General features: G+C 50.5%; 1 protein-coding gene and 1 non-coding gene across 2 annotated transcripts in view; both read left to right on the top strand.

The window, feature by feature from the left end:
* Nucleotides 1–399: 399 nt before the first annotated feature.
* Nucleotides 400–506, top strand: LOC128778973 (U6 spliceosomal RNA). The gene has a single exon (XR_008424824.1). It is a non-coding gene; the product is annotated as a U6 spliceosomal RNA (small nuclear RNA).
* Nucleotides 507–6,689: 6,183 nt separating this feature from the next.
* The window catches only part of TMCC2 (transmembrane and coiled-coil domain family 2), a 40,108-nt gene continuing 22,305 nt past the window's right edge, over nt 6,690–24,492 (top strand). Inside the window, 3 exon segments of the mRNA XM_019433222.2 lie at nt 6,690–7,483; nt 19,227–19,544; nt 19,546–19,761. Coding sequence (XP_019288767.2) covers nt 7,277–7,483; nt 19,227–19,544; nt 19,546–19,761 — 741 coding nt within the window. The 5' untranslated portion in view covers nt 6,690–7,276.

Below are 24,492 nucleotides of genomic sequence, written 5' to 3'. Positions count from 1 at the left end.
CTTAGTCAACTTACTTGGCAAAGTACCATTTGAACTTACAGAAAGGTTTAAGCTGAAATTATATGGCACATGAAAGGCCCTCAAATGATAGCTGTTGCTGTTATTAATAAGTGTGGTGGCCATAGCATAGCCTAGGCAACAGTGCAGTGGGCATTGTGGGAGAGGGATAGTCACTGAAGGCAAGCGGAACCGGTTGGGCTAGCTCTAACTAGTCAGGTGACCTTGGCCAAGTTCTCATTCTCTTTGAGCCTCAGTTTCCCATCTGTGAAACGGAGGTTACGAACTCACCTACAAAGTTTGTCTTTAGCCTAAATGAGAGTTTTTGACAGGCAAATAGTAAGCGCTCAATAAACAGCAGATATTATGAATTCACAAATCTATCAAAAAATGTGATCAACTGCGCTCGCTTTGGCAGCACAGAGACTACAATTGAAACGATACAGGGAAGACTCACGCGGCCCCTGCGCAAGGATGACGCACAGATTCGTGAAGCGTTCCAGATTTTCCGATTTGAAATAGATCTACATGTTTATTGAATTAAAAATTATAATACATGTGACCCACCAAGTCTTGCCCTACATCAGTGGTTCTCAAACTTCAATGTGCGTAAGAATCACCCCAGAGCCTTGTTTCAAGTGCACGTTTCAAGCTCCACACCCCTGGAAATTTTGTCTCCGTCCATGTGGTGTAGGGCCTGGGGAGCTGCGTACATAACTAAATTCCGAGGTGTTTTCTGTCGCTGGTAATCCATGGACCATACTTTTTTTTTTTTTTTAAGATTTTTTTTTTTTAAATGTTTATTTATTTTAGAGAGAGAGAGAAACACGAGCAGGGGAGGGGCAGAACAGAGAGGATCTGATTGGCCTCTGTACTGACAGCTGAGACCAATGGGGGGCTGGAACCCTTAAACCGCGCGAGATCGCCAGATCATGACCTGAGCCGAAGTCCAACGCTCACCCAACTGAGCCACCCAGGCGCCCCAATGCACCATACTTTTTGGGAATCACTAGCCTATGGTCTCCGAGAATGAAAAGACAAAAATGTTTTTCCCATCACTACGATGCCATAAAAACTCTATAACATGCAGATGTAAAACTAAAGAGATCCAAATATTGAATGATTCTATTTTCAAGATGAGTTATATAGTTTTTACCTACTTCAAGATTTCCGAATGAATCATCATAAAGTAACATTGTATTCTTTAAAAAAATTTTTTTAATGTTTATTTTTGAGAGAGAACAGACAGAGCGCACGCAGGGGAGGGGCAGAGAGAGGAGACACAGAATCTAAAGCAGGCTCCAGGCTCTGAGCTGTCAGCATAGAGCCTGATGTGGGGCTTGAACCCACAAACTGTGAGATCATGACCTGAGCCGAAGTCGGACGCTTAACCGACTGAGCCACTCAGGTGCCCCTGTATTCTTTTAACACCCATGATATGGATAAATGTGTGTAAATACCTCTACCTCAGAGTTCTTTTCAATCCCTTGTAGAGACCTCTCTCTCCCCTTTGCTCAGGTACTTAATTAGTCATCTCCACCACCCCGGAATGCTGACAGACAGCACCATTTCAATCTTTTGTTGTTTCACGTTTTGTTTGTGCCTTTTATTTCCCCAACTGGACTTTAAGTCCAAAGGCCGAGGCCAGTGTCTTTTATTGTTCTCTATCTTCCATGAGCATCTTGTAAAGCCTTTGTACATGAAATGTGTTTCATAAATTTCTTTTTTTTTTTTTTTTTTTTATTTATTTTTGGGACAGAGAGAGACAGAGCATGAACGGGGAGGGGCAGAGAGAGAGGGAGACACAGAATCGGAAACAGGCTCCAGGCTCTGAGCCATCAGCCCAGAGCCTGACGCGGGGCTCGAACTCACGGACCGCGAGATCGTGACCTGGCTGAAGTCGGACGCTTAACCGACTGCGCCACCCAGGCGCCCCTCATAAATTTCTTTGAGTGAATGCAGATATATTTAACAGTGGACTGGTACTCACTGGTAAATTCTTTACCACAGGAGTGGCTCAGAAAATTAGGGCTGTGAAGGGTGAGCTATGACGCTTTTTTACGGTAAGAGTCGGACAGAGCAGGGGGCAGATTTCAGGCCTATGAAAGTGCGAGAATCTCCCTGAGCCTGTTTCCTTATCTGTACAGTGGGAATAACATTTACCTTGCAGAGCTGTTGTGGGGATTAAGACAGCGTTTGCAAGGTTCCTAGCAAAACGCCCAAACACCTGAGTTCTCTTTCAATGGTAACTCCTTGCTCTTATTATCATATCTAAAAGTACCACGTAGAATAATCGATGTAACTGCCATAGATATCTATCTTCAGGTGTAAAATAATAAACTGATTCTCTTTGACCAAAGCTGATATTTTCTCTTTTTCCCTTTTTTCTCTTCTATCATTTTTATCATTATTTTTTTTTTAAGGGCTGGCCTTTTCAGCTTTAAGTAACAGCTCGTGCAGAGGTTTGTATGGATTCCCTACAGAGATGGAAAGGGACACAAGGCAGCCATTTTACCAATCCCAGGCGTTCACCCAGAGCAGTACAATCAGGGTTTAAGTTTACACTTCACAAACCTCCTCTGTTCATAGTCATGATTATTGCGACTTTCCTCTCATTACTACAGAGCAACAAGCACCCAGAATGAAGAATATGCATCCTACCTGAAAATGAGATGTAGGAACTTCCACCTTTTTGTAACACAGATTAGGAGATTGACAAATCCAGGGAATGAGCTGAACATTGGGATCTCCCATGCAGGTTTTGGGGATGCTGTGAGAGACAGGGTCGCAGAGTGGCAATGTGTTTGGTTCTACTCTTTTAAAACAGCCAGTTAGGGACCAGAGACTCTATGCTATGGAGGAAAGAACATATACAATTTTGAATGAAAATAGTAATTACAGTTTTATCTCTAAAGGCAAAAAAAAAAAAAAAAAAAATGGAAACAACTAAGTATCCCAGAATAAGATAGATAGCAGTTAAGTAAACTACGATATAGTCACTTGATAGAATGGGAAGTAGTCACTTAAAATATTTGCTTAAGACATATTTCCATATGGAATAACACGGAGAATGTAACAATATGTAGATAATGATTCTGAGTACATTTTAAGAAAAAAAAAAACAATAAAATTTGGTATAGACTCAGAGCTCTCTCCAACTCACAAGAGATGCAGACAGAGCCTGCCCGGTCCGTCTGCCTCTTAGAACAGCCAATAAAAAGCCTGTATTTAGGTGGTGGGATTGTGACGTCTTCGGCGATCCAGCCAATCTCCCTGACGATTATTTGCATAGTTTACTTCTAACCCAACGGAACCCAATTTTTTTTCAAGGGAGCATTGAGTGGCAGTGGAAATCTCTAAAAGGAAGAGAGGAAAATTACATTAACAAAGGAATATTTATAATGATGTTGGTATCGAAATACAGTGATGAAAATTATTATATCTGGTCTCAGTAGAGAGTACTTTTACTTCCTAAGCTAAGCGCTCTTCTTATGTGTTAAAGCTTAAAACAGCTGACAAGTATTACCCATTTGATGTTTAAAATGTTTTTTAAAGAATTCCTATGGAGTAGGAAACAGAATTTTCTTGGATAATCTGCAAGCCCCTTGCTAATGGCAAAAAGAGTAGCCTTTTGGAAAAAGAAAAGAAAAACCTTACTCTATGCTTACCTGTTGATCTTGGCACCTTATCCTCTATAGTTAAAGCTTCATCAGTTTATCAAGATAATTGAGCTGGCTGTTGACATGGGAGCAGGGTTCCATAACCCTGATCTTTATCCTTCTTGTTTATATATTTACTGGTTTAGCCTATACGATACTACCAGGAGACCCCCCCCCCCTCATTAGCCTAACTGGGATTTCCTTTCACAAAAAGCATTAAGCTTAGTGAGATAATTCTTTTTTTCATGCGGCAGACTGGGGGCTTAGATAAATCTGTTAATTATTTTTGTTTTATTCAGGTTTACTGAGAACATCTATGTATTGAATGTTTTCACGTGCATTATCTATTTTTAATCCTTAGGATAACCAGGTGGGAATAGATCTTATTAGCGCCTGTTTATAGATGACAAAACCAAGGGTGAGAGAGGTTAAGTGAGTTGGTTGCCCAAGAATACACAGGGAGTAACAGAACTGGAATTCTCACATGGACAGTCTAACACCAAGACCCGCGTTCTTCCTGAGACACCATGTTATCTATTATTTGTAATTAAGCAGCGGTGTCAAAGAAAAATGGAAAATCTACTCTTGCATACCAAACATAATTTCCTACATCGCAAATCTGCACATTTTTGTCTTCTCTTGAACATCAAGACATCCTATGTGCCTATATTTTTCCAAAGAAGCCTAGAGCACAAGAATGATCCATCCTTTCAAAAGAATCTCAATCCAACTCCTTTCAAGTTCTGTTTATCTTAGGTACTCAAGAATTTACTCTGGCTACTGAAAATTCGCCATCGGCTTCAAACTGGCAGTTGTATGCAACACAGGTCTCTACACAGACCTCCCACCCACATTTCTTTGGCAGTAGTGTATTTGTTCTATGAGTATGAACACAGAGAAAGTTGGACTGGGTGAGAAACATTTGAACTCCCAAGGTTAGAACCATTGGAGTGGAATGTGTAACGCTTTGGAAACTGGATGACCTCTCTGATGATAGCCATGGCCCTCACTCTGCGCCAGGCAATGTCTAAATGCTTTACATTGACTACCCAACACCCTATAAGATAAGTACTGTCATTATCCTCACTTCCAAATCAGGAAACTGGGGCATAAAGGGGCTAGATAACTGGCCCCCAGTCACATGTGAGCGGAGAGCAGAGCCAGGATTTGCCTTCAACCAGTCTGGCCACAGAGTCTAAGCTCTTAACCACCATGCTACATTGCTTCTCCCAAATGGAACGTATGGCATTAGCTGATTTCATTAAACACAGGGCTCCTTTTTATTGACCTGCATTACACCTCGCTAAATATGGCCACAAATAGGAAATTTGACCATCGTGCTATGTGTGTCTGATAATTAAAAAAAAAAAAAAAAATCAAAGTTAAGGCCAACTTCGACCTAGGAGAGAAATGAGACACGATTCAATTGGTAGGGGTCCCTGCATTTCTCTAGGGCTAGCCAGGAGTCTGGTAGAGGGCAGTAGACTATTCTGCCTGACATTCGGCACCAGGGGAATCTGCTCCCACTGGTTCTGTCTGGTCCTGCCTCGTTCTTCACTGGCATTCTGTCTTTCCCTCACCATTGAAAATACTAACAGCAGAGTACCAGTAAAGCTTTGTTTTTCTGCGTTGTGCCTGATACCGTGTAGTGGATGTAGAGGGTGGTTCTGCATTCCCAGCCCATCCTAAATTCCTATCTTCTAAAAACGGAGCTGCCTAGTTTAGAAAGTAGCTGCCTGACTGAAGTAAATTCTTAACAACTTGGGCTCTTCCAGGATACACATGAAAATGAGTGGTTGGAATGGGAAAAAGGACAGAACAGAGTCAGGAAACTCATAGCCTGGTAGGACTGAAGTGAGGCTAGCATGGCGTGATAGGTGTAAAAGCGATTGGAAAACTGTAAAACACTTTAGGGATCATCACTGTGACTCACAGACTCAGTGACCCCTTCGCCACAATCTAAACCAATGAATGGGTCTCAGATGTTCGCTTGCGTTAGAATTACCTGGAGGGCTTATTAAAACCGACTTCTGGACTCACTATTTTTGATTCCGTAGGTCTTGCTGGGTTTCCAAGAATTTGCATTTCTGTCGAGTTTCCAGGTGCTGCTGGTGCTGCTGGTCCCAGGACCATCCCCTAACAACCATTGGTCTAGGCTGCTGGATGGGCAAAAAGCATCATATCCATAGTAAGCACACAGTAGACACTCGGATGGAGTTGTTATCACTCGGCTCCGTATCTTGGTAGCCCCAATATTTACTGTCTTCTGCCTCCAGATTAGTAGCGCACTTTGGCTGAGATTTATGGGAAAAAGCGATTGCGTTCTTTTTCTTCTCTTCCATATGTATCAACCTCCTGCCATTAACACGCCTTCTTATTTAAAAGCCTTTCCACAGTTTGCAAGGGCTCACACATATTATTGCGTTAAACAATGAAATACGTTCTAATTTCTGAGCATAAAGCTAAAACTCATATGAGATAGTCACTTCAAGTGGGAGAAGGGATGATGGGGCAGAAGATCACCCCCTCCCCTTCTGCATTTGCTGCTGGTAACATAGGCGTAAGGTTTGTGTTTCTGACCATGTGAGCTAGAGGGGATCACTGTCTTCCTCACCTACGAGATGTGTACACGTAATGTGCAAAGCTACAGCAAAATGCACTGATGATAAACATCCCTATCTCGCCCCCTCCCTGGCAAATAAAACGAGTGGGTGGGGGGAATCCCGGCAGAGTCTTTTCGGGGAGGGTCCCTCGGGCTCCGCTACAACCGCGTCTGGGTGGCGCGCCGCCCCGCCTCTACCCCGCAGCCCGCTCTCTGCAATGCCAAAGCGCAGCAGCACAGCCCTCCAGACCTCTCCTGGGGGACCGCGCGGTGCAACCAACCCTAAAGACGTGGCCGCGCGACGCCCCCTCGGCCCTCCGGGCTTCCCATTGGCCCGTTGCCGCTGTCACTCCCTCCTTGCCTCGCCTTCCCCCTCGCGGGCGGAGGCAGCGGGCGGGGTAGGTTGCGCGCTCGCCGCTGGCTCGGGCCGCGGCCGCGGCTTTGCAGCAAGCGGCGCGGCGGGCGGGGAGCGGGGCGCGCGGGCGGGGAGGGGGCCGGGCGCGCTGCGGGCTCCGCGGCGGGCCCGTGCGGGGCGGGGGCCGGCGGCAGGGCCGGGGGCCGCAGCCCGAGCCGAGGGCGGCAGCCAAAGACCTGCCCCGCCGGCTGCCCGGTGCCCTGCCTCGCCCAGCAGCCCGGCCCGCCGGGAGGGATGCGCGGTGCCGCCCGGCTCCCCTCCGCCCAGCCGGCGCCCGGGAGCAGAAAGTTTGGGGGGCCGGGGGCTGCCTTCCTCCTCCCGCTCCAATGACTGCCCAAGGACTCCTGCTGCCCAGCCTCGACTGTGACCTGCCTCCGCTCCCCAGGTCGTAATGAACTATTCCAGGCTGTAACCAAGGCTCCCTGTCCTCGCCCCTCCCTCATCCTGATTTATCTTTCAATTCAAGAAATTGTGACCCGCCGACCCCTCCCTCGTTACTAATTCAGACCCCGGGCCTCGTTTTCTGAGTGCAAGAAGGGGTGCGGTCTCCCCCAAGACGGCGCGTTTGGAAGGACAGATTCCCCTTGCCGACCCACATACACCATGAAGAGGTGCAAATCGGACGAGCTGCAGCAACAGCAGGGCGAGGAGGATGGAGCTGGGCTGGAAGATGCCGCTTGCCACCTGCCGGGCGCGGACCTCCGGCCCGGGGAGGCCACGGGTGCTAACTCTGCAGGCGGGCCAACTTCAGATGCGGGCGCTGCCGCGGCGCCGAACCCGGGGCCCCGAAGCAAGCCTCCTGATTTAAAGGTGAGCGCAGACCTTCCCCTGGCGAGCTCAGCCGGCGACTTAGCTCCCCCGCCCCACGCTGAAGTGCTTTCACAGGAGGAAAGTGATGGGGAAGCCAGGCAAAGGTCAGAGAGGATGTTCAGCCAGAACCCCGGGCTGGACGTCAGGTACCATTTGTGCCTCCTTCTTTCAGCCCCATTTCAGGCCTCTGTGTTTGTTCCTCATTATTCAGCAGACGTTCTAGTGACTCACCCACCCGAGATTGAATAATGTGTGTGAAGTACTGTTCGCAGACAAAGGGCTGGAGAATTCCAAGATGCTAACTAAAAAGTTGACATCACTTTCCCTCCTGTAAGATGGCAGGGGAAGAAAATTGCAGCGTGGGAGGCCAAGTAGAGGACCATTCGTTTCCTTTGCTGAATTAGTTTCCTCCTTTTGGGACCTTCCTGGATGAAGCTCAGTTTGCCCATCTGTGAAAGGGGAGTGTGGATTTCTTGCCGTTAGGTGGAGCCAGAGGTTAAGCTAGTGCTTGGAGATCCCTGCCTGCCTGCTGAACCAACCCCCAGGGTGGAGAACTGACAGGTGGCCAAGCGGTGCTTGGGCTGGCTCGGGGCACACATGCTGAGCCGGCAGTTAGAACCAGAATCCGAAACAGCCGATCACATGCAGCTGGGAGCCCTTTATTTTCCGGCCTGCGGTTGCCGACACAATTATCGAGCTATGTTGAATATGTCTCTATATTAATTAAAACAGAAGCGGGGATAAATAATGCGCCTTTGCTGGAGCTGCCACAGGGACTGCAGGCTCAGGATTTGCAAGCCGGCTCACCACGGGGCTGAGCGAGATGTCAGCCCAAGGAAGGAACTTAGATGCCTTGGAGATTGATGCCTCCGGAGAGATAGTCTCCAGAGGGGGTGCAAGGTCTGGGCTAGGGGAGCAAAAGGACTCCATTATGTTAAATAAAGCCCGTATCCTATGGCAGCAGCCACTAAGGAGCTTACCAGAATAAGCCAATGACATTCCTCGCTTGGCCTGAGCAGCTCAGAGTCAGGAAGTCAGAGCGCAGGTGAGTGTGCTCTTACCTGGGTGTGTTACCTGTCTGTGTGCCTCGGGGAGGGGTAGAAAGGGAGACAGCTAGCTCCTTGTGTGCACTTAAAAAAAAATTGTGGCAGTTATGGGAATGTGACCTCTTGCTCTGCAGGTGCCCTGTTCCGAGGTTTGGGGCAAGCCTTCTGTCTAAAGATGAGCTCCATTGGGTAGGCTGTGCACAGGAGGTTTGTTCTCTCGTCAGGCCCGAGGCATCCTTGGCGCCTGTCCCAGCTGTCACCTCTGAGCCCACCCTGTGTGGTCAGGAGGTGTGGTTCCTATTTTAAGTGAGATAATGAACAGAAATGGGTGCCCTTAATGTTGATGTGGGAAGGAGGTGAGCCTTCTGCTGCACACTTCAGCCTCATTCTGGGCCCATCCAGAGGAGTCTGGCCAGCAAAACCTGATTCTCTAACCAGATGGGACCCTTGCCCTGAGTTTATGAGAAGCAGCCTTGGAAACTCCCCCACTCTCCAGTGCAGGCCAGCAGTGGGAACTGCCAGCCCCATTCATATCCCCCACTTGCCTACGTGGGGGAAGGTGGGTGGGCTGGTTGTGGTGTGGGGGCTGCGGTGTCTTTGTCTCTGTCGATAACGCTGCCTTAAGAAAGCTCGTTCATCTCCACCCTCCTCTATCATCTCTCTTCTTTGTCTTTTTTATTTTTATTAGTGTGTGTGTGTGTGTGTGTGTGTGTGTGTGTGTGTGTGTGTGTGAGTGACGCCCTCGTTCTGGTCAGGCAGATGCAGCAACAACTCTACACCTGATATTAACCCCTGAACTTCCCTGAAGCAGAATTGAGATCAGATGTGAGAAAAGGAGCCTCACCGCCCCCTCCCCAAAACATATCACTGAGGTAGATTACAGCCATGTGGACCCAGGCTGGCAGCAAGGAGGAGAAAACATAGCTGCTGCTTGCTCAGTAGGAGGATGGGGAGACGAGCAGAGCCCTTTCCTGTTTATCTCTGTCTGCTTTATCAAAACATGTTTACGAGGTAGGGACTTCAGAACCAGATAAGGACTGGGCCATCGAAATTTGATTTGCTGTGTGCTCTCAGGCAAATCACTCAACTTTTCTGAGCCTTTTTCTCGGAAAAGGGAATAGGAAGACTGAAGTGTCCAAACTTGGTCTCCAATGCTGGAAAAAGTTGTTTACCAATGGTGGCACAGTTTTCCCAATGATGGAAAAATTCCATGACTGGCTCCAACACTGGCTAGAAGCAGACTTGTTTGGATTTGATGGTGATACCAGAAAGGGGCAAGTTTAACTTTTTTTGTAACACCTGTGTCTGGCCTAGAGCGACCAGTGGTTCTGGCTTGCTTTTGTTTTCATTTTAAACTTTGGAGATGGAGACTTTTGGTCCCTTAGTCCCACTTCTGGTTTCTTGTGACAGCTTCAGGCATTGTGATAGATTAAATGCATCAGAAGAAATCATCTTGAGAAAGGGGCAAAAAAAAAAAAAAAAGGAGGCTCTTTGTCTGAAGGACCTCCATGGAGGTTGGGGGGGGGTGGATTTTAGTCTTTGCCAAATAGATCTGAATGGTGCCCTAACTAGTGGCACCTACAGGTCTCAGGGGCTCCTTTGGCCTCCCTTCAGTGTTGTGCAGCATATGACTCTGTGCTGTAAGTTTCTGCTGCAGGGGCCTGGGACCTGTAATTACGGGGTTGAGGGCCAATGAAAAGAAGGAAAAATAGTGAAACAGCAATCGTAAAGGAGCAATTATGTAATTGTTACTGAAAAATCACCTGCAAATGGACATTGCCCCCCAGGAGGTTCATGCGGGTACTTTGGGGGCCTTCTTAGCTCCTCAGCACACTTGACGTGGCTTCCCTACAACAGGAGCCCAACAATCCAGAGTCCCGTGGCCCCCTCCCTCCACTCGTGGCTTGGATTCTTATTTAAGCACTTCAGTTCATGTCTCGAGTCATTTGTCATCATCATCAAGTCCTTTGCCACTACCAGATTCCCTGCTAGTCGGGAGGACAGGCCAGGATGGCCGGCAACAGAGAGAGTTAGCTGACCAAAAAGTACACTGGAATTCTCCGGGGAGGAAACCCAGCTCCAGTGAGAAAAGGGAGTGGGGAGGAGCTCAGAGGAAACTGCAGAAAGGGACACGGGGCACACATTCCTGTTAAAACTACAGTGGGTGGTAGCTGTTGCTGAGGCCTGGGATGAGTGGCGAAGCATAAGAGTCAGCTGGTTCTGTCCTGGGTTCCAGAAGCCTCAAGGCAAGGAGGAAATCACCAGCCTCACCACCTCTCCCTCCCCTTGTACAGCCAGAGCAATTGAGCCTTTCCTGAAAGGGAGACTGAAAGTGCGAGGCCAGAGGCCTTCCCTTGACGTTCTCTTCCCCTCACAAAAGCCCCTGTGGATAATTTCCCCAGGGATTTCTGGGCACTGTTAATACTTTTCCCAGAAGAAAAAAGGGGGTATGCTGGAATCCCATTATTACAGTCCTGGCTCGAAGTGCTTTTGACTTTAGATTCATTTGGGTTCCAGCTGATGGTCTCCCATTCACCCCATGCACTAGCCTCCCTGCCTGTTCAGAGTAAGATTTCTCGAAAAAGCGATTAGAAGCCACATAGCTGGCCGAAAGTCCCAGCCGAATCCTGTGTGGTTCCCCTTGCGGCCTCCCCACCTTTATTGGCGCTCACAGGTACTTGAGCCTCTCCCAAATGGCCCGGGTTCCTTCAACCCTCCCATAGAGAGTCCACTGGAGAAGGGATCATGGGTCAACAGATACCGAACCCCTTCAGTGGGAAAGGCGCTGTTCTAAAGTGTGAAATAAGACGTGTCTGGAAAAGTGTCTGAAAACTCATACGTATCGTTTACAACAGCAAAACAGACACCCCCTTTACCTACATCTGAGTCGAGAAAGAGAACGTTGACATTCCCAAGAAGCCCCTGCTTGTTTTTCTGTTCTTTTTTTTGTTTGACGTTTTGGTTTTTTTTTTTGCTTTTTTAAGTAAGCATTACATCCAACGTGGGGCTTGAACTCACGGCCCCAAGATCAAGAGTCGTGTACTCTACTGACTAAGCCAGCCAGCAGGCACCCCTTGTTTGTTTCCCCCACCCCCCTTTTTTTTTTAAGGCCATGGCTCTTGATCAGATTTCTGGGTTTCAGTTTCTCTACTGCATCAGTGGAGGAGAAGACAAGTTACTTCACAGGAAGGAACGTGTGTGCTCTGGGATTCTAGTGTAGGGTTCTGACGGTAGAGTATGGCTCTACATGCCTTCTCCTACTTCTGCTTTAGGAGTGATATGTTCAGGCATGAAGATTCCTTCAGTCTCACGCAGGGGCTGAACCCCTGGGATAGATTTCATCAGGGAAGTAGGATTGCAGTAGATGTAAGATCAAGGGAGGGGGAAATTAGGGGAAATTAGTTCTTTGGCAACAGGTAAGCCCCCAGCCAAACAGGATGAAATAATTGCAGGAAAATTACCCATCAAAGCACACATAAGTGTAAGAGTGCTTTGAGCATCATGCAGTGGAGTCAGAAACATATGGGGTCGATCGGAAGAGGTGGGCTTAGAGCAAGATATTAAAGAAAGGGTAGGGGGCACCTGGGTAGGCTCAGTGGGTTAAGCATCCGACTCTTGATTTCAGCTCAGGTTGTGATCCGAGGGTCGTGGGATCGAGCCACGTGTCGAGCTCCACACTGAGCGTGGAGCCCGCTTCCGATTCTTTCTCTCCCTCTGCCCCTCTCCCTCGCTTGTGCGTGCTTTCTCTCTCTCTAAAATAAAAATAAAAGATAAAAAAAATAATAAAGAGAGGGTAGAATGTTAATTACTAAAGAAGAGGAAAGGGGTTGGGGCACCTGAGTGGCTCGGTCGGTTAAGCATCTGACTTTGGCTCAGGTCATGACCTCACAGTCCGTGAGTTCGAGCCCCGCGTCGGGCTCTGTGCTGACCGCTCGGAGCCTGGAGCCTGCTTCCGATTCTGTGTCTCCCTCTTTCTCTGCCCCTCCCCTGCTCATGCTCTGTCTCTCTCTGTCTTAAGACTAAATAAAAACATAAAAAAAAAAAAAAAAGGAGAGGGGCTTTTTTTGGGGGAAAGTGGGGCCAGTGTCCTTTTTGACTAGAATACAATTGTTCTCCCAGCCCTATAAATAGTCAGGGATAGTGCAGGAGTATGAAAAATGCTGAGGTTCCCTGGTTTTCACCCCACCTGCACCTAAGGTACAGAGGGTGGAGGGTCCTGAGGCCCAGGACGGCCCCATCCCCACCCCTCTTTGCCTCCAGTAATATTTAGAGCAGCCCTGTATGTGGGCTCCGGAGGAATTGGTGACCGACGGGAAAGCACGTGGCAAAGGGAGCTCTCCGTTCTCCTGCCACGTATCGGGTTCTAGATAAATTCCCAGCTGCCCTCGTGGCTCTAGTGGGAACTGTCCCGCAGGCTCAGTGTTTGCTGAATGTACTTCTTTTTTTTTGTGGATCTAATTGTCCTTCGTTGCCAGTCATGCTAACAAGACTGTCTCCCTCAACAAGGAATTGAAACATCTCCTAAGACCTGGATTTTAGGTGGAAGTTTTAAGAAAAAGTGTGAGTGTTGGGAGCTGGGGGAAAAGCTCAGCTGGCTTCTCAGTGGTAGTTTTGGAGGCCAACTCAAAATTCTTCCCTGTTTTCGTCTCTCTTCTAAGAGATGGCCCCTGCCTTAGAAATCCTCAGAGACCAGGAGGGTGCATTCTTAGAACGCGGCCAGGACTGGACAAGGTCCACCGTTATCAGCCAAACACGTAAGCCTCTCTCCACGTTACGAAGTTAGAACGAAGCTGTTGAGGGAGAGCAGGTATGTTTTGTGATTGTGTGAGAATAATAGGTTACTTTTCAAATTGAATGGCTAAAGGCTTCCTTATTCCAGCCACGTTAACTGCGTCATGTCCACCCTGGAAAACAACACTGGCTGTGAGCACCTGAGCCCTGACCCCATGTGTGAAGACGGTAAACACGTTCAGGCTCCCGGGTCCCTGTTCATCTCCTTCCAGGCCAGTTCAGCCTTGGCCGTTACTGGGATGAGGTACCCTGAGATAAGACTTTGAACTGTAGCAGGAGGGATCTGGGTTAGACACAAGCTGCCTGGCTGAGCATTTTATGTCTTTGGAAAAGGTCATTGTCTAGGGATTAAGTCCTCTTTTAAGATGGTTTTGTAGGCTTGGATAGTTTCCACTCCGAAAATAAAGAATTACGCAGCAATTGTCAGGTAAAATTAGGGACGCAAAGATATAGATGATAGAACTCTTGCCCTCCGTTGAGGAGTCTGTCCATAAGCAGGTAAAAAGTTGGATAACAGTTTGAGAAAGCACTAGAAGCCGTGTCACCAGGCACACGATTAATTGCAAGGTGAGCGGTGCAGATAATGAGCTCTCTGGAATTCAGAGCAGGGCAGTGAGACCTGGTGGGGGATGGCTCGATGGAGGGGGCAGGCAGTGAAGGGTGGGTAGGAGGAGAGGAGGCGGAGAGAGGGCGCACCACACGGGCAACTTTTAAATCTTCCGGGCTGGTATATGTCGAGTCAGTTCTGCCTAAAGACCCAGGGGAGGCGGTCGCCTTCCCAGACTTGCATTGGCACCAGGCAGAATTCTCTAAGCAATAAAGGAAGGAGGAATTAAAATAAAATCGAGAATGGGGAAGTCATTTGCCCCTGTGTTGAGATCTGCCTTTTTTTAAGTGTCAGCTGTGATGCTGGGGGAGAAAAAAATGATTCCAAAAATCTTTCATCACTGTGTTTCTCACAGAAACCCCAGACAGGCCTGAACGCTGGCAACTACTCACTTCTCTCCGTCATTATCCTCGTCGGTGCCAGACCTGGGGCAAGGCTCCCTCTCCCAGCCCCAGGCCCCCCACCCAAGGCTTCTTAAGGGCAATTGGAGACTTCCTCAATCCACTTTGTATCCTGAGAGTAGGACTCTGTGGGTTTTCACAGCGATTAGCTCTCTAATGCTGGCCCTGTTTCCATAGAGACCCTATAAATAGAGAAACGTTGGCGACCTAGGCTTGCTAAGGCTCATGGTGACCCAGTCACCCCCCTGCACCCGAGGCTGTGGTGGGGCGGAGGGAGTTCTGAACCCAGGTGGGAGGAAGGGATGTGCATTCAGCTGCCAGGTTGGGATAATTTGCTATCGGTTATCATGACTTGTTAAGATCCAGCTTTTCTGGGAGTTAAGAACACAGGGACCTGTAGGAATCAGAGGCTGCTTTTGGCTATTTTTAAAAAGTGTTTATTTATTTTGAGAGGGAGAGAGGGAGCGCGCACGTGGGGCAGGGGAAGGGCAGAGAGAGAGAGAGGGGGCAGAGAGAATCCCAAGCAGGCCCCGCACTGTCAACACCGAGCCCAACTCGGGGCTCGAATCCATGAACTGTGAGATCGTGACCTGAGCCGAAAATCAAGAGTCCAGCGCTTAACTGACTGAGCCCCACAGGCGCCCCGCTTTGGGCTGTTTTTAACCAGATGGTGCCAAAGACGCTGTACCCTAAAGCATTTTACTTCTGATCTCATGCAGCTGTGTTTGCAGATTTTGGAGCAAACTTCCCCTTTGGGGGACCCACACCCAGGGAGGAAAACAGATGAAGCCTGTTGAGACACCACAAACTTCTCAGGAAGGATCTTACAAAAAATCATCCAGCTCATGCTTTCTTCCTGAGAGGATGACAGCACCCTAAGGAGAGGGGGTCCTTTCTGCCCTTAAAAATAGTTCCAGGGGGAGGAGACAGCAAGTGTCCTCTCCTCCCCCTCCCCAGGTGTCAGCCCCCGGCCTGGAAGCTCTCCTTTCTGGCTAACTGCTGGCCTCCGGGCTGTTCTGGGACAGTTCTCGCTCATTCTACTAGGTCCGGAGAGCTCTGTTTATGCCTCACCCCTGACTCTGAAACATCTCGGCTCTCTCCTCCTAATCCGTGGCTTCGTTTGGCCACCACAATGGTTCCTGGCAGCTGGGGAAAAGCAAAAGTCAATGTGGAAAAGCAAGTGACATTTAGGAGCTGGAACCTGTTAGTCAGAACAGGTGGCGCTTTCTGCTGCGTTGGTGGCCAAGTTCTCTCAAGCTAGTCACCATGGTTTTCCTCATTTCCAAAACTTGTGGCTGGTTATGTGTATGTGCTGAGCTGTGTTTTTTGTTTTTTGTTTTTTTTTTTAAATACTTACCACGTTATGTCAAAACTTCTCAACCACCTCCTCTTGGACGCCTATATGCAGAAGCACCCCAGCTCACGGGTCACCCAGCTCTCTTGTCTTGCACTTTGTTAGTGAGCAACACCCCCGTCTCATTATTCTTTGGCTGCTTTTTTGTTCTTTCCCCTCACGCCTACCATAGACTTTAGCAGACTCCTCGGTACTACGAAAGCAAAGGTCCTGTGGTCAGCCAGTCACCATCCTGGGCTTTCCTTCACCTTCAGAACAGATGGGGAAGAGGGGAAATGAAGGCCCACTGTGGTTAAAGCCCTTACCCAAGTCCTACAATGTGGCATGGGCACATCGGCCATTACGGTTCAGGGGACCCGACTCCCCCTGGCCCAGGCCTTTTTAGGTTTGTTGTAATCCTGCCTCTGATACTGTTCTGGGATGCATGTAAATACCACATCTGCTTTAGTCTTAGAATCAGTGTGTGAGCCAGCGAGGGTAAATTAGACTAGAAGTTGGGGGACTTGCCCATGTAACTTGGATGAACCACTTAACTGTGCTGTGCCTCAGTTTTTTTAATCTGCAAAATGGAGACAATTGATCTATACCTGTCCCGTTCTCCCTCCTAAGGTTAGGATGACAGCATAGATTGGAGAGCACTTTAAAAAATGCTGCATGATTTTAAAATAAATTGACCAAGGATCTTAGGATTCAAGGCAATATAGCAGACAGTGTGGCCGCTGTCCACAGCACCTCTGCCTGTTTCCCAGGGCTCAGAGCTCTGGGACCCGGTGAAGTCTTTTGAAGGGAACTCTTTTTACCTGAGCAGATACAGAAGATGGGCCTCTGAGTTGGAGAAGCTGGGTCAGGAGTGGTAGGGAGAGGACAGAGAGACCTGGAATGGGAAGCTGGGAGGACAGTTTGTAATATGTAATGACTGTTTGACAGGAGCAGCTCGGCAAATGCCAGAGCCAGCTGGCCCCATCCATGATGCCTGGAGGGAGGTCTGGTATAGCTTGGGCCTCAGGAGGAAGGAGTGTCCTGGCCGTCCCTGGTCTGGAGGCCACAGGATCTGGCCCCTTCCAAGTTGATGGCAGAGTGCGCTCCCCTGTCCGTCTGCCCTGGACATGTTGGCTCTGCCCGGAGCAGATTCAGGGGGGCCTCCTGGCCCTGCCTCAGGCTGGCCCTGCGGGGACAGTAACTCCCGTGGGAGAGCCTCACACTGTGTAACCTAATGTCTCCGGGGCTGCCCCAGAATTAAATTCTTGAGAAGCAATGGTGGTAGCCTTCATTTCCTCATCTACAAGTGGGGATGTTGCTACTGTTGCTTTTATTAGTGTCCGGGAAAATCAAGTGAGATCATGTAGAAGAAAAAAAAAACCCCTTGAAAACTGTAAACCGTGAGCCCTTAGTGACTTGTGCCGAGGTAACATATCTGGTCTGTAAAATGGGTGATGGAAGGTTGCCTGGCTGCCTACTTTGAGGATGGTGGGGAGACTCAAATGAGGCCACAACTGAAAGCCCTGAACTTTTACACAAATTTACGATAGCTTAGCTACTGACACCCAGAGGTCAGTGCAGCTGTCTCCACATACAATCCTGAGGTAGAAAAAACCAAGAGCCAGGTCAGCTAATTCACATCTAACATGGGCTTTTTTTTTTTCTTGGTTTCTGCATGGTCTAAGGTTTTCTGTCTGTGAGTTGATTTCAAGAAGAAAAGAAAACTCAGGGGCACCTGGGTGGCTCAGTCGGTTGAGCGTCTGACTTCGGCTCACGTCACGATCTCACGGATCGTGGGTTCGAGCCCCGCCTTGGGCCCTGTGCTGACGCCGAGGAGCCTGCTTGGGATTCTCTTTCTGCCTCTTTTTCTGCCCCTCCCCCGCTCATGCTCACACTCTCCCAAAATAAATATTTAAAAATAGATAAAAATGAGGCTGGCTCATGAGATTATGGGTTCTTCCTCCCAAGTGAGGACCTGCTGGGGCTCACTGAGCCCCAAATGGCCAGGTTCCGAATTTTCCTTCTTAGGAGTTCCAGAGTGTGGCTTCTCACCTGGTCCCGCACGACCCAGCCCTCCCTTTGGCTCTGAAGCTCTCTGCCTAGGGCTCTGCCTGGCCAAAGAAGCCAGCCCCCTGACAGGCACGCTGTCCGTCTCTGGCCTGAACAGTCCTGCCTGGGGAGCAGCAGAGCTGAGAGGGAAGGCTGGGGCCAGGGCAGCACTGGGCTCCAGGGCCCCTTTGGTCCGTTCCAATCTGAGGGGAAAGACGCTGACTTAGATACCTCATTCCGACAGGGATGCTGAAGAAGTGGTCACGTTACTGACTGCACTGTGAGGCATGCCCACAGAAGTAATATTTATTATTTATTTTTTGTTTACCAGTTCGTTACGAAGGGTATTACAAAGGATACAGATGAATAGCCAGATGGAGAAATATACATGGGACGAGGTCCAGAAGGGTCCCGAGTGCAGGAGCTTCTGTCCCGGTAGAACTGGGGTACACCATCCTCCTGGCATGGATGTATCCACCAACCTGGAAACTCCAGTAAAACTTCTTTTATTGCCAACTACATCAGGAATGAGACTGGCTGCAAATAACAGAAGAGCGTGCTAAGATAGGTACGGTGTTGTAGACAAAGACAGGTTTATTTATCTCATGTGGCCAGAATCCCAAGATGGGCATTCAGAACTGCTTTGGCATCAAGTTCCCAAACCTGTCGCTTGCGGCTCTGCCGTGTGTGTGTGTGTGTGTGTGTGTGTGTGTGTGTGTGTGTGTAGCCCTTCGCCATCATGCCAGTCATCTTGTGGTTGCAAGACAGCAGCTATGTGTCCAGGAATTACCGCTACATTCCAGACCTGAAGAAGTAGGAAGGGCCAGGAGCTTTAGCAGGAAAGCAAAAGTGCTGCTAGAAACTCTCACCTTGCTTTTCATTGGCTAGAGCTGTCACGTGTCACTCCTAGCTGCAAGGGAGTCTGATGAAGTATAAGAATTTTTAGCAAGGGGCGTGAAGGCCAGGCCGTTTGGTTGGTAAGGAAGGGGAACACGTGTTGGGTAAGCACTCAGCAACGTCTTCTACAACAGTACAACCTGATGGTCTGACCCTGATCTTCTCAGAGAGCACCGCAAGGAGGCATCTTTGGAAATGGGTGCCTGGTGGTCTAAAAGAGCCAGCGCAGCTCGAAAGAGGACTGAACTTAGAAGGAGGGACAGACCGGAGGGCAGGGGTGGCGGGAATCGATCCAGAAGGATACAACCCCGTGAGCCTCAGACTAGTCACAAGATCGCATGACCAGTAACCCTGAACCGTGTGTTGATCGCGAATGTCCTGTGGAGGGCTGTGGGGGTACATTTCTTGGGGAATAGAGACTGGGTCAGGGTTGCTTGCTGCCTTCCTGCAAGATGCCCTTTTAGGCATGACAGGCCATTCGCAGGGATCTTCCAGGTTCAGACAGCTGTAGTAGCTCTAGTGATCTCCCAAGAGCACACCCCCCCCCCACCTCTGTCCCCAACAACTGGGCATTCCAGAGCTTTCCATTCACGAGGGTTCTTCATCTCTCCCCGTTAAGAAAATCCAGCAGCTCTCAGAGGGCTCCATGTTTGGCCACGGCCTGAAGCACCTGTTCCACAGCCGGCGCCGGTCTCGGGAGAGGGAGCATCAGACGTCTCAGGATTCCCAGCAGCAGCAGCAGCAGCAGGGCATGTCCGACCATGACTCCCCGGACGAGAAGGAGCGCTCCCCGGAGATGCACCGCGTCTCCTACGCCATGTCCCTGCACGACCTGCCCGCGCGGCCCACCGCCTTCAACCGCGTGCTGCAGCAGATCCGCTCCCGGCCCTCGATCAAGCGGGGCGCCAGCCTGCACGGCAGCGGCGGGGGCGGCGGCGGGGGGTGGCAGCCGGCGCACCAAGAGCAGCTCCCTGGAGCCCCAGCGCGGTAGCCCCCACCTGCTGCGCAAGGCCCCCCAGGACAGCAGCCTGGCCGCCATCCTGCACCAGCACCAGTGCCGCCCCCGCTCCTCCTCCACCACCGACACCGCCCTGCTGCTGGCTGACGGCGGCAACGTGTACCTCCTGGCCGAGGAGGCCGAGGGCGGCGATAAGGTGAGGTGGGGCATGAGGGGGCGTGGCCTCGGTGTGGTGGGGAGGCACTCGGGCGCGAGAACCATCCGCCGAGGGGCCTCTGGACCTGCGGGGGGCTGAGCTGGGGGCCCTGCCGGGTGGGTACCCACACCCTGCTGCCCACAGAACTGTCCGCGGGGTTGGACCAAACCCAAGGCAAGAGATGATCCCCAAAGGGTTCGTTTCTCTTTGTCTCAGGGGTTTTCAAAAATGAGGTTTTGCTCAGGCCGATGTTAATTCCGGCTTGTTTACCTTAAACAGGCCATCAAGGAGCAGTACCGGCAGTTGGTTCAGAGCCTAGGCTGGCGCCAGCCCTGGCTCTGCACTTAGTAAGCTGCGTCAGTCACTTAACGTCTGTGTGCCTCAGTTTCCCCAGCTGAAAGCGAGGATAATAGTAGAGTTGCTCTAGGTTCGAATGGGTTCATGTATGTATGAATGTCTGGGATGGAGCCTGGCACAGTATCGTTTTTTATTATTATTACCAACCAAAGAAGGTAGGAGAGGAAGCCATGAGGGGTAAGGAGAGGGTAAGGGTAAGGAGAAAAGCTAGTTTGGCACTTCCTGAAGTTCTGTCCTCACTCCTTTGTTCATATGACAAGTGCTCACTGAATGCTTGCTAATGCCATAAGAATGAACAAGCCGAGGTACTGTGTTCACGAGCTTACTGAATGGGGGGGGCAGACGGGCAACGGACAGAATAAGGTGGTAAGGCTGTGATAGAGGCTGTGAGGCCTTTGGGAGCAGGGGGAGGGAATTGGAGTTGGTAAAGACCTTCTGGAGGAAGCCATTGACTTGAGCCTTGAAGGAGTACAGGTTAGCCCAGGAAAGAACCAGGGGAAGAGGGGGGAGAGGGAGTAGCATGTACAGAAGTCCGCGAGCTGGCGCAGGGGTCCTCCTGGCCTTCGCTGTGGTCACAGCATCCAGCTGTGTTGGGGACCGATGGGTAGGCAGAGGCCAGACTACACAGGTAGTGTGAAGGTGTCCATGGGTGTTAGGCAGGAAGCTGGAAGGAAGTGGTCCCTCTGGATCTCAGTGTAGACAATAGACCGGGAAGGGGGTTAGGAGTGGAGTCAAGGAAACCGGTTTTGGAGCTGCTTCAGGAGTCTGGGCCGCAGCAGTGAGGATGGAAAGGAGGAGACAAATCCGGAAGACATTTGGAAGTTGGAATCAGCACCGCCAGGTGAGAAAGTGGATAGGAAGACAAAAGGAAAGAGGAGAGGATGATTCCAGGGTTTCTGGCTTACCAACCTCGCGGATGGGGCATCTTCTAGTTGAGGAAACACGGAAGTAGGAGCAGGTTGTGGAAGGAGAGTGATGAGTTCACTTTTGGACGCGTTGAGTTGCAGGTGCCTTTGGGAGCCGTCTGACTAAAGAGCTCCAGCAGGCGGTCGGGTTCATGGGCGAGAGGTCTGGACTCGGGCTGGCACTCTGGAAGTCAGCACTGAGCTTGAAATCATGGGTATAGAAGAGACCCCTGAAGGGCACGTGTCGAGTGAGCGCGAAGCCGAGGACAGATGTGACATAAAAGGGACAGAACAGCCAGACACAGAGGAGTCACCATGGAGAGAGAGAATCCTGAAGCAGGAGGAGGGAGTAGTCAAAAGAGTGAAACGGGGCAGGAGTGACAGGTCCTATCTGGGTATGGAAGTGTGTGCAGGCAGCACACGTAGAGGGGGTCATTGGTAACCAGCAAGAAACCCGTTTCAGTGGATTGCAGAGCTGGTGGAAGTGGGGGCAGCCATGTGTTGCCCGTGCGGGGAGACAGGACAGCAGATAGTGGGTTGAGGCACTTTGGGTTTTATTGGGGTTTTAAAGATGGGTGGGGAGAGTTGTGGGTCACCTAGGGCCTCATGGGCCAGGAAAGGGGCTTCTGACTTTTTTCCCCAAGTGAGATGGGAGGTCATTAGAAGGTTTTTGTGCAGATGAGTGATACCTTTTCAGAAGACCACGCTGGCTGCTGTGTGAACAGGCTACGAGCCGGGGTGTAAACACGGAGTCCAGCCCGGAAGCTGTCGAAATACTCCAGGCACGGGGCGGTGGTGGCTTGCAGCTGGGTGGGAGTGGTAAGGGTGGGGAGAAGTGGCTGGATTCTGGATTTGCTTCGGAGATCGGGCCACGTCCACCTCTGACGGTTGTGGAGCGTGAAAGCAGGCAAAGACGGCACACGGCTTTTTGGCCTGGCAGCTGGAAAGACGAAATCGTCATTCACGGAGTTGGGAAAAAAGGCAAATGGAACAGCTATCTGGCAGGGGCCGTGGCCGGGGGGGGGGGGGGGGGGGGGCGGCGCGGGTGGGCAGAAAGCGGAGCTGGGTTTTGGACCTGTTATGTTTGAGACGGCTATTAAACATCCACATGGAAATGCCAAGTAGGCAGTCAGATGTATGAGTCTGGAGTCCTGGGGAGAGATCCAGGCTGGAGGCATACAGTTGGGAGTTGTCGGCGTGAAGATAGGATTCAGATGGATGGCACCGGACCATCTGCAAGCCCTAGTTTCAACTGTGGAGAGCGCGTTCCCAGAGTGAGATCTGCATGTGTTGGCTGAAAGGGCTTGTGGAATGGAGACCCCAGAGGGGCCGGCAGAATGAAGCAGCTTACCAGGCCACAGTGAACAGGTGCTCTGCGTGCAGCCGGACCCACCTCTCAGCGCCGAGTCAGTGAAGACACTTGAAAAACAAAAATAGAACCGTCCTGCCAGGCCAGGGTCCCCAGTACCACAGCTCCTTTATGAAGAGGAGCATGTGAACCTTGTGTTCTCTGGCTGCCTGAGCAGACGGAGCGGGTGGGTGGCTGGCCCCGTGAGAAGCTGGTGAAGGGTTGTTGATGTTTGCTGACCTCGAATGCAGGGGGCTGGGGGGCGCGGGGGTGGGCGTGTCAGCCGGGAAGCTTCTCCCCAGGCTTTTGCACGTGGCTCGTGCGGACACCGGCCCCGAGACAGCCGGGGTTCTTCTCTCGCTGCCGGTGAAAGACCGGGGCCGGACGCTCTTGGGCGAGCTGCCAGGCAGGACGGTGCCCTGGGGGACATGATTGTTCCTACGACTGTCTTATATCCTTATTTAGAACTTTCAGCTCTCCCCAACTCTGTCATATGTATTGCCCAGTTAATCTGAACAACCTCCCTGTGAAGTTGCCAGAGCAGGTGTTCTTATCCCCATTTTCCGGATGAATAGACCGAGTCCTAGAGGAATCAAGAGACTGCTTGCCTGAGGACACCCAGCTACTTTCATGGCAGAGAGGAGACTAGAGCCCACATTCGAGCGTGTTCGCGAGACCAAACAGATGTGAGGTCACTGAAAGCACCAGGGGTCACGTGATGCAGTATCCATAGGGAGCAGACCTGCCTCGGCCCAAGAGGGTGACTTTATTGCTGGGGTACCGTTCCCCCTTCCGTGACACAGCTTTCCAGCCCTGTAGCTGTTCCTCCAGAGATAGGCGAGGCCTGGGGAGCTCCTGAGGAGCAAGGGGGTCTTCCAGCCAACCCGGCTCTGTCAGCTGACTCCCTCAGACCCAGAGGCCATTGGTTGGTGTGAGAAGCTGTGGTGGTTCCACCCCGGTCTGGGCATGAATAGAAGGTATTCTTCTCTCTAGTAAACACTGCTCCGCATGCTCTCTGCAAGCTCCCTGGTGATTACTAGCATCTATTTTTAATTCATAAGCCTCCCCCACTACCCACACCCCTTGCCATTGTTTGGAACTCACCAGCTGGCTTTCGGACCAGAGCAGCCCCGGAGGGGGTTGAGTTACTGGAACAGCCTGGAGGCAGCTATAGTTCCTCAGCTGTCATGGAGAGGCTCCCCCAGCCCCCACCCGAAGAGAGCAGGGGACCTGGAGCCCCAAGGACAGCAGGGGAACAGATAGGGGCTCATGGTCCTGGGAGGCAGCTCAGCCTTGGTGACATTGTTGGCTATCATTTGTTCCCTCCAGTTAGCTGTTTTCGACGTTGTGCCTCAAATGATTTCCCCTAAAAGCAAAATCGGGGGCACCTGGGTGGCTCAGTTGGTTAAGCGTCGGGCTCTCGATTTTGGCTCAGGTCCTGATCTCATGGTTCGTGAGATCAAGCCCCACGTCAGGCTCTGTGCGGAAAGCACGAAGCCTGCTTGGAACTCTCTCTCTCCTCCTCTCTCTGCCCCTCCCCTGCTTATGCGCACATGCGTTCTCTCTCTCTCTCCAGAATAAATAAATGAACTTTTTTCTTTTTTAAAAAGAAGCAAAAACAAATGCCCATCTCCGCCCCACCATCCTGCTCTCTACTATTTGTATAGCACTGAGCAAGTTAGCTACTCTCTCTGCCTGACATCTATAAAGCGAAAACAATTGTCATCATTTGTTGGGGCACTGGGGCCCTAGGTGCCCAGAGAATGCAGGTGACATCTGGGTTCTCCATCTGTATGTAACGTAGCCTTAACCTCTGGGAAACTCGGGCTGCAGGGGCTGCAGCAGGAACCACTGGTTACATGGGCAGCAACAGTGGAGTTGAGTGTCCCCCAGAAGATGAGTGTTTATTCTCTCTCTCTCTCTCTCTCTCTCTCATTCTCTCTCTCTCTCTCTCCTGAGCAGCAGTTCTGAGAAAATGTGTACTCTCAGAGAAACCTAGTAACTCTTCCCATCCTGCCTTTGTGTCCTGCTCCCAGCGTTTCAGGGACCAGATTAGCCCCTGCAGGGATCAGAGGCGTATATTCCCTTTTTCTCATTTGTTGCACATCTGATTGGCTCATT

Source organism: Panthera pardus, unplaced genomic scaffold (genome assembly GCF_024362965.1).
Source record: "Panthera pardus isolate Hobbes unplaced genomic scaffold, ASM2436296v1 HiC_scaffold_21, whole genome shotgun sequence".
In the NCBI taxonomy this organism is placed as follows: Eukaryota; Metazoa; Chordata; class Mammalia; order Carnivora; family Felidae; genus Panthera; species Panthera pardus.
This window is presented reverse-complemented; position numbering and strand designations above follow the sequence as displayed.